The 9765-nt window shown below is 45.6% G+C and overlaps 1 protein-coding gene across 1 annotated transcript; it reads left to right on the forward strand.

The window, feature by feature from the left end:
- The first annotated feature begins 393 nt into the window (after positions 1-393).
- On the forward strand, positions 394-6206 carry LOC117876606 (up-regulator of cell proliferation-like). Its single transcript, XM_034768858.1, has 2 exons — positions 394-445; positions 1126-6206. Exons 1-2 carry the CDS (start codon positions 394-396, stop codon positions 5823-5825), a joined length of 4752 nt encoding a protein of 1583 aa, XP_034624749.1. The 3' UTR covers positions 5826-6206.
- The last annotated feature ends 3559 nt before the right edge of the window (positions 6207-9765 follow it).

The raw sequence follows: 9765 nt of genomic DNA on the forward strand, positions 1-9765 counted from the left end.
GGGGAGTGGAGGGTTGTGTGGGGAGCAGATTCAGGGTCTGAGAGTCCCCCCTTGTGCCCTTCCCTGGACTTTCTCTCTGCAGAATGAAAAGGCAGGAGGGGCCCGTATGAATGCAACCTCAGGGCTGCAGGAACAGCAACAAAGTGATTCTTCTCTTCAACCTAGTGGGAAAGGACTCCTATGTCTCTAGCCCATAAGTAGCCTACCCTGCTCCAAGCCCCACTTGCGGCAGGGAAGGTGTTGGTCCGAACTGATTTTTCTGTTATTCTATCTCACAGCTGTGAGATCCTTGCACCAGAAACATGTGCTCCTAGATCCTCCAGGTGGTTTTGAAAGTTCTTATAAGTGTTTAAAATGCAGTTATTAGCTTAATAGTTTTAAAGTTAGCACAACATGATGCATTTAGCAATTGCCAACTTATTTATTTCCTTGTTTGATGACAATCGTGAGCTAAGCATGGAAAAACTACCTTAGCAAACACAAATCCTTGTTTGTACGTCCTCGGTTCTCCACCAGCTTGGAACCAATTGGATCCAAATGGAAACACTCGCATTAAATTATGCTGAATTAGGCACAAGTTTCATGTGCTTTGGGTTTCACGGCTCAAGGTGCAAAGAGCTGTACTCACAATACTGCCAAAAAGGATTTGCTGCTGTGACTGTCCTTTTATGAGCGAGGAAAGAGCGTGGGGACTGTCTGTCATTACAAATGTTCAATGAGAGAGAAGCATGAAATCAACAGAAATTCGGGACCTAAATACTTTTAAAGATTCTGAGGCAAAGAGTTTGTTTTTGATTGGTTGGGGTTATTTGCTTTGCTGGGTTGGCAGGTAGGTAGGTTTGTTTAAACTTGCACAAAGAGAACAGAATAGGTTTCAAGGAACTGAAGAGATAACAGAACAGAACTGAAAAGTTTAGCTTCACTGATCATTTCTTCACCCATTCATGCTCCAAAATCTTTACGTGTTTTCGCCCTCTCTTTCACTCATACTTGAAAGTGAAGACCACAATTCTCACCACCCCCTGGTGTGCACCAATGTTCAGTGTCAAAAGAGACTTGCCAAAAAATACGTATATTTTAAATATCAGTTCTGAAACCTGCTCATGCTTTAACCTCTTCCTGCAGAGAGAAGGGGAGCACTCCAGGACATCCTGGCCAAGCTGAAGATGGAGCAGCACAAAAGCATGAAGCTGGGGTTGAGGGATCTTCAGGAAATCAACCCAGAAAGTCTAAAGGACTGGACTCCTCGGGCATTAGGGGATTTACCGTGGCATTTTCTGAGGAAGGTCATGGCTCTGAATGGGACGGCCAGAAACACAAACTTTTGGCAGGGAGCAACTGGTGACCAAGCCAGCAGTGAGGAGAATGGGAGACAAGGTGGTGGTGGCAATGTTCTTCACCATAGCAACTCAGATGCCAGAGATTCTCTGCACCCCCTCGATGTTCTCTGTGCCGTTCTGTTTTGCTCAGACAGTTTCCTACAGCAGGAGATCCTGTCCAAAATGTCCATGTGCCAGTTTGCCCTCCCTTTGCTGCTGCCTGCCCTCGACACCCCCAAGTGCACCCTGATGCTGTGGGCCATGAGGGACATTATGAGGAAGTGGAGGCCGCACTCCCTGGCAGACAGCAGAGGGTTCAGAAAGGAGAGCCTGGTGCTCATGTCCGTGCCAACCATTTCCTTTGTGCGGCTGGGGAGCTGCAACTTCTCCAAGTCCAAACTCCTCAATGAGGTTCTCAGCCCCTCCCAGCAGCACCACAATTTCTTCATCCATCGGGACATGGAGTCTGGGAACGTCCCTCGGGAAATCGCAGATGGGCTGGTTGAGATTTCCTGGTATTTCCCTGCTGGAAATGAGGATTCAGATCTTTTCCCAGAGCCCATTGCGGTTACAAACCTGCGTGGAGACATTGAGTCCCACTGGCTGCAGTTCAGCTTTTTAACAGAGATCTCCTCAGCAGTGTTCATATTAACGGAGAGTATCAACGAGAGACAATACGCGCTCTTATCATCCCTGCAGGGATCAGCCACTAAATACTACTTCATCCTCAGTGCCCAGGCTGAGCAATGCAGTGAAACTCTGGGTTTCCTTAATAAATTAGCCCCAGTGCTGAAACTGAACAAATTAAATGTGCTGGAGAAAAGCAATGACACAAATGAGACAGAATTCGTAGAAAATCTCCAGCGCATGATACGAAGCATAATGAACTCCTCTAACAAGAGAGGAAATATGGAAGCTGTGGCTACGGCAGCACGTGAATTAGGTGTCCTTGTAGATGAGGACTGTGAGGAATGTCAGAGCGGAAGCATGTGGGCTAGAGAAATTACCGTGAACATGAGAGATGTGACCAACTGCAAGGCAGAAATGCTGAAACTCCAAGGAGATCTGTGGAATACCTTGACTAAAGTAGAAAAAGAGCTGTGCAGAATGAAAGAACAAGGGACCGTCCCTCCTGAAGACTATAAAATGCAGCTGAAAGAAAAACTGTCAGAGCTTCATGCCCAGCAAAATAATTGTGAGCTTAACGATGGGCTGATTAAATTTATCAATGGACTAGAACAACTGAGTGCAGTGGAGAAACATCACTTCCTCAAATGGCTACAATATACGCTGGATCACATTGCTAAGGATGAACATTCCAGACTACAAGTTCAGTATAATGCTTTGGCAGGTGACCCACAAAAGCTAGAAGAACTAGATAAATTAATCTCTGCTGGTTCCCTAGGGCTGGAACATTTCCTGCGTGAGTTGGGACAGTTGTATGAGGCTGAACACGCAATGGTGAAGGAAGGTAAAATGGCAGAAAGCCAAAAGCAATTCACCCATCTCCCAGGCATAGCAGCTGACCTGATGCTGGAAGGGTTTCCCATGGAGCTGATCGATGGAGATGTATCCAACATCCCACTGCAGTGGGTGACAGATGTTCTGAGTCAGCTCCATGCCAAGCTGGGGGGAAGGTCCAGAATGGTGGTTCTAACGTTGCTGGGAGGGCAGAGCACTGGGAAATCCACCCTCCTCAACACCATGTTTGGCCTGCAGTTTGCAGTGAGCAGTGGCCGATGTACGCGAGGAGCCTTCATGTCCCTCATTAAAGTGGCAGAGAACTTTCAGCAGGAGCTGGGCTGTGATTTCATCCTGGTGATAGACACAGAAGGGCTGAAAGCCCCTGAACTGGCCAAATTAGAGGACAGTTATCAACATGACAATGAGCTGGCCACCCTGGTGATTGGACTGAGTGACATAACCATCGTTAACATGACCATAGAGAACGTCACCGAAATGAAGGATGTTCTGCAAATTATGGTCCATGCCTTTCTCAGAATAAAGGAAATCGGGCAAAACCCCCAGTGTTTATTTGTGCATCAGAACGTCAGTGATGTGTCTGTGCATGGACAAAACACGAGGGACAGGAAACACCTTCTGGAGCAGCTGAATGAAATGACCAAAGCTGCAGCAAGGATAGAAAAACTACACAAAGAAGTGACATTCTCAGATATTATGGACTATGATCCAAAAATACAAGATTGGTACCTCCCCAGCCTGTGGCACGGAGTCCCTCCCATGGCGCCAGTGAACTTGGAATACAGTGAGAGCGTGGGGGAGCTGAAGAAACACCTGTTTCAATTTATAAGGATCCATTCAGTTGAGATTGCTCCCAAAAACATTCCCCAGTTTACTGAATGGGTGAAGAGCCTGTGGAATGCACTGAAGCATGAGAACTTCTGCTTCAGCTTCAGAAACCCCTTTGCCACAGAGGCCTACAACCAGTTGTCTGCCAAGTTTTCTGAACTGGAATGGGAGTTGAAAAAGAAGATGCATCTCTGGCTGTCTGAACAAGAAACATTCATCCAGAATCAGGCACCAGATGAACTGGAGAGCGAGATCTTCGCCCAATTAAGTCAGGAAACCCAGCAGAAACTGCAGCATGAAGAAGACAAGATTTTTGAGTGTTTGGAAAAATATATAAAAGATGGGGCATCAGGCACGCACATGCTAGAGATCAAAGAAGATTTCATCAGGAGCACAAGAAGCACGACAACTACGTTTCACCATTATTCACACCAACAGCTGGAGAGAGCAAAGAACAATAGAAAGCACCATTGTAAGTATTACAACAGCGAGGCTGAGTTCAGGAAAATAATTGAACGGGAGGTTGACAAGCTTCTGGAAGACTGCAGGAGCCGTGAGAGTAAACTGAACAATGAGGAACTGGAGCAGGAATTCAAAGCAATGTGGAGAGAGGTGTTGTCCGAGTCAATGTTATTTTCTTCAATGAAGCGACTGATTTTTCAAGAAATGCAAAGCCTGCTGCAAGAGGACCTGGAGATTCGAGGGAAACTGATGCCTCAAGAAGCTAGGAGCTTGCTATATTATTCAATGAGTTCTTTCACAATGAAAAAAGAATACTTAGATTTAGCATGGTCTGAAACTTTGAAGGAACTATTCACAAAGGAAAGCTGGCATAAAGCAGAGGAAATTGCTACATCCTTAATGCACCAGTGCTCTGCTTACATTGATGAGAAAGCAAATTCCAAAGGAGACTATGACGAAATCTATTGCAGAGAATTGCTGTGTATGATCAATGAGAGACTCCAACAGGAGGATGTTTCAAAACTTCACACTAGTGGCTGCTTTGAAGTTGACCTGAAGCTTCACATTTTGGGAGAAGCTGCTAGTGTGTTTCAAGAAATCCACGATAGTTTTATGGAAGAAACTGACCCTTGGCAAAGTCCAAAGGAACTTAAACTTCAGTATTTCTCCATCCTGAAAGATCTTTACTTAGACAAAGAGGTAAGTCACAAGAGAGCCAGGGATTTCAATGACCAGTGTCTGAAACCTGCCCTGGTGGACTATATGAAGAAGAGGCTAGGAATAGCAATGGCAGATGACATTCTCAGAAATGGACAGTCCATCGATTACACCAGCCGGGGCTTTTTCCAATTTACCACGCAGAAAAAATTGTTGGAGGAAAATGATTTTTACAACTATGTGAGATATATTGAAAACTATGAAGATTTTGTGAAAAGCCAGATACAGAGACACCTGGTTGATCACTACAGTGAGAACGAAGGCCTGGAAGATTTGGAGAGAGAGATTCTATCCACTGTAATAGAGAAAGTCAGGGGCGCTCTGGAAAACTCCGAAGATAAGTCTAACACAGTTTCGGCCTTTATAGACAACTTTTGCCAAGTGCTGCAGAAAGATCTGGTCATTTCCAAAGACTGCTTAGTAGGGATACGGTTTATAAACTCCATTAACACTGGGAAATTCGCTGCTTTCATTCAGACTTCCCTTTCTGACCTGGAGCAACAAATCTTAGCTGAATTTAAAAATTTGGAAGTAGAGTTTAAACTCTCCCTTCTGTCAGTGAAGCCCCAGGATGAGATCTTCAAGCGAGTGTTTGGCTGTGGGAAGCAGTGTCCATTCTGTAACGTCCCCTGTGAGGCAGTAGGTACTGATCATAAGGAGCATTTTGCATCGGTACATCGGCCTCAAGGATTAGGGGCATACAGGTGCAGTGAAACAAACATACTCGTTTATGAATTATGCTCCTCTGCTGTGGTTTCCAATGGCACATTCCTATGCCCGGAGACACAATGGGAAGTTCATCTTTATAAAGATTATCGCACTATTTTTCCCGACTGGCGCATCCAGCCAGACCCCAGCATCAACGCCTCTGATTACTGGAAGTTTGTTTTTAAGGAGTTCAATCAAGAATTTGCTGAAGCATATATTGCCGAACCAGCCGAGCTCCCAGGGGACTGGGAAAAAATAACCAAAGAGCAGGCCCTGGAGAGCCTGGAGGAAGCCTTCAAAATGAAATAACCAACATGCTGAGAAAATCCATTTACATGGCAGTTCAGTCACTTCAGCAGAACAACAGTTGGTGACGTCTGTTATATAAATACTCATTAAAAGTGTGTGGGTTTGTGATCTGTGGAAAATACGGAAAACTCAGGTACAATTTGCAGCTTTCAAATGGAGACTGAAAGTAAGAACATTGGTTTTGTTTTGCATCACGTAACTATGTGATACCTCAAAAATATGAGTGCGGTGCCATCTTTCAAATGTGGCATGTCTACCAATAGGATATATGCCATCATGCGCCAGCAATGCCCCTCTGCCATGTACATTGGTGAAACTGGACAATCTCTGCGCAAAAGAATAAATGGACACAAATCAGACGGCAAGAATTATAACATTCAACAATCAGTCGCAGAACACTTCAATCTCCCTGGACACTCAACAACAGACTTAAAAGTGGCAATTCTTCAACAACAAAAACTTCAAAAACAGACTCCAACAAGAAACTGCAGAACTAGAATTTATTTGCAAACTGGACACCATCACATTAGGCCTGAATAAAGACAGGGAGTGGATGCGTCACTACAAAAACTAATTTCCCCATGCTAATTTCCCCCTACTGTTACTCACACCTTCTTGTCAACTGTTTGAAATGGTCCACCCTGATTACCACTTCAAAAGTGATTTTTCCTCCTTTTGATAATTGCCCACTTCCACTTTAATTGAATTGTCTCGTTAGAACTGACCCCCCCACTTGGTAAGGCAAATCCCATCTTTTCATGTACTGTGTATATATATCTGCCTACTGTCCATGCATCTGATGAAGTGGGGTTTAGCCCATGAAAGCTTATGCCCAAATAAATGTGTTAGTCTCTAAAGTGCCACAAGTACTCCTCGTTGTTTTTGCTGATACAGACTAACACGGCTACCACTCTGAAAGCTGTGATATATAGGAGGTCAGACTGTATGATTTCATGATCCCTTTGTGGTAATAGGATTTTATGTTTGTATTTTGTATAATTCTGTATCTGAGCTGATTTCAAGGCATTAACAGACCTTTTAGGGTCACCACTTTGTTGTAGGTTTAGTATTTTAAAATAAGTAAAAGAATGCAATGGTTGTTTTTCTCTTGCATTGCAATTTGATGTTCCTGTTCAAATGCTCTGTGTAAATCAATTCTGTGTTGTGTGTGAATGAGGAATGTGTGTGTTAAGAGATAAGCGTGAAGGCCATCACCAGACCAGATGTTCTAGGGAGGAACTGAAGACAGACGCATGGGCGCCAGGAGGTTGCAACATGCCCCCTATTGAAATGTTAGAGGAGGGCAGATTGATGACTCTAAAGATGAGACAGGCACCTATCTATGGGGACAAGATAGTTGTGATCAAAACAAGCCTGGGGTAACTCCCTGAGAGACTTGATGAAAGAACCAGATAAAGGACAAGAAAAACTATTTAAGAAAACAAGCATTCGTCAAACAACAATTGATTACAGCATGACGGTGCAAACCTCGTTGGTCCCAATGAAGGAAGATCACTATATAAACAGGCTGCCTTGGCATGAAACTTTGGGTTCGTCCTGCCAAGACTTCCCCGGAGCATCGTGTCGCGACCAACAGAACCCAGCTCCTCCCTACTCGTGATCAACCTAGCTGGCCACTAGATTGATCCGGACTCTGGCCTGGTAACGATAACATCGACTGGCGGGAAAGTGTGTGTGGTGTGATTGAATGCATATGCTAATTGTTGCATCTTCAATAAATGCTGAGTATTGCCTTTTCCCCTGAAAAAGATCCTGTGTGCTTCTTATAAGCATAACACCTTCTGGCCTTAAATTATACATGATCCAGCCCGAAACCAGAGGCACATCCTCCCTTCACCCTGCAGCTGGCTTCCCCGCCCTTAGGAATCGGTCAATCCTATAGGTACAACTACTGAGAGAAAGGAAAGAGGACATCTCTCTCACCAATGCTTTATACTACCCTGCTGGTGTCCCCTTAGTCTGGCAGTAAGATATTGCCCTCTGACTCCTGGTCCAACCCCAGCTCTGTGTGTGTGTGTCTGTCGGCATGGTTACAAACACTCAGGGAATTAGTCAGTGTCCTAAATGATTAAAGAGGGCTTTGCTCGGTTTTAGGGATTCCCTTCTGATGAGAGATTTGACCTCAAAGGATGAAGTGAGGTTTCTTATAAGCAACCAAAGAAACAAAGGGGATCTTACTCGGGTCTGCGTACGCTTCCTAATGCGGTCCCTGTTCTGCTGAAGAGCGGACTTGGCAGCACCTCCCCAACCGGTGTATTCACAACAGCTTCTCTGGTGTCAGGCTGACAATCAAGTACACTGATTTTTACCAAACAAGGGCCTCTAAGGCCTGGTCTATACTACGAGTGTAGGTCGAATTTAGCAGCGTTAAATCGAAGTAAGCCTGGACACGTCCACACGACAAAGCCCTTTTTTTCGACTTAAAGGGCCCTTTAAACCAGTTTCTTTACTCCACCTCCGACGAGGGGATTAGCGCTGAAAACAGCCTTTGCGGGTCAGAATTGGGGTAGTGTGGACGGAATTCGACGTTATTGGCCTCCGGGAGCTATCCCACAGTGCTTCATTGTGACTGCTCTGGACAGCGCTCTCAACTCAGATGCACTGACCAGGTAGACAGGAAAAGCCCCGCGAACTTTTGAATTTAATTTCCTGTTTGCCCAGCGTGGAGAGCACAGGTGATCAGGCAGAGCTCATCAACACAGGTAACCATGATGGAGTCCCAGGATCACAAAAGAGCTCCAGCATGGACCGAACGGGAGGTTCGGGATCTGCTCGCCATATGGGGAGACAAATCAGTGCCAGCTGAACTCCGTAGCAGTAAATGAAATGGCAAAATATTAGAAAAAGTCTCAAAGGCCATGAGGGACAGAGGCCATAACAGGGACGCACAGCAGTGCCGCGTGAAAATTAAGGAGCTAAGGCAAGCCTGCCACAAAGCCAGAGAGGCAAACGGAAGGTCCGGGGCAGAGCCGCAGACATGTCGCCTCTATGCGGAGCTGCATGCCATGCTAGGGGGTGCAGCCACCACTACCCCAACCCTGTGCTTTGACTCCATCAATGGAGAATCACTCAACAGGGAAGTGGGTTCAGGGTACGAGGAAGATGATGATGAAGACAATGAAGATAGCTCACAGCAAGGAAGCGGAGAAACCGGTTTCCCCAACAGCCAGGATATGTTTGTCACCCTGGACCTGGAACCAGTAACCCCCGAACTCACCCAAGGCGTGCTCCCAGACCCTGAGGGCACACATGGGACCTCTGGTGAGTGTACCTTTGTAAATATTACACATGATTTAAAAGCAAGCTGGTTTAATGATTATTGATTCATTTGCCCTGGCAATCGCGGTCAGTACAGCTACTGGAAAAGTCTGTTAACGTGTATGAAGATGGAGCAGAAATCCTCCAGGGACATCTCCAGAAAGCTCTCCTTCATGTACTCCCAAAGCCTTTGCAAAAGGTTTCTGGGGAGAGCTGCCTTATTCCGTCCACCATGGTAGGACACTTTACCACGCCAGGCCAGTAGCACGTAGTCTGGAATCATTGCATAACAAAGCATGGCAGCGTATGGTCCCAGTGTTTGCTGGCATGCAGACAACATCCATTCCTTATCTCTCTATGTTATCCTCAGGAGAATGATATCATTCACGGTCACCTGATTGAAATGGGGTGATTTTATTAAGGGGACATTCAAAGGTGCCCGATCCTGCTCGGCTGAACAGAAATATTCCCCGCTGTTAGCCACGCGGTGGTGGGGAGGGGTGACGTGATCATCCCAGAGAATTGGGGTGGGGAGGGGTTAGTTTGGTTTGTGCTGCATGTTAACCCGGAAACTGCAGCCCCTACTTTTACATTAAAAAGAAGAACAGGAGTACTTGTGGCACCTTAGAGGCTAACAAATTTATTAGAGCATAAGCTTTCG

Source organism: Trachemys scripta, chromosome 4 (assembly GCF_013100865.1).
Source record: "Trachemys scripta elegans isolate TJP31775 chromosome 4, CAS_Tse_1.0, whole genome shotgun sequence".
In the NCBI taxonomy this organism is placed as follows: domain Eukaryota; kingdom Metazoa; phylum Chordata; order Testudines; family Emydidae; genus Trachemys; species Trachemys scripta.

Bases quoted from the DNA above. Each gene is read 5' to 3' on its own strand.
- LOC117876606 (XM_034768858.1), top strand. From the start codon at position 394: ATGATGCATTTAGCAATTGCCAACTTATTTATTTCCTTGTTTGATGAC. The intron at 446-1,125 runs GTGAGCTAAGCA...CTCTTCCTGCAG, and splicing joins TTCCTTGTTTGATGACAATC to AGAGAAGGGGAGCACTCCAG.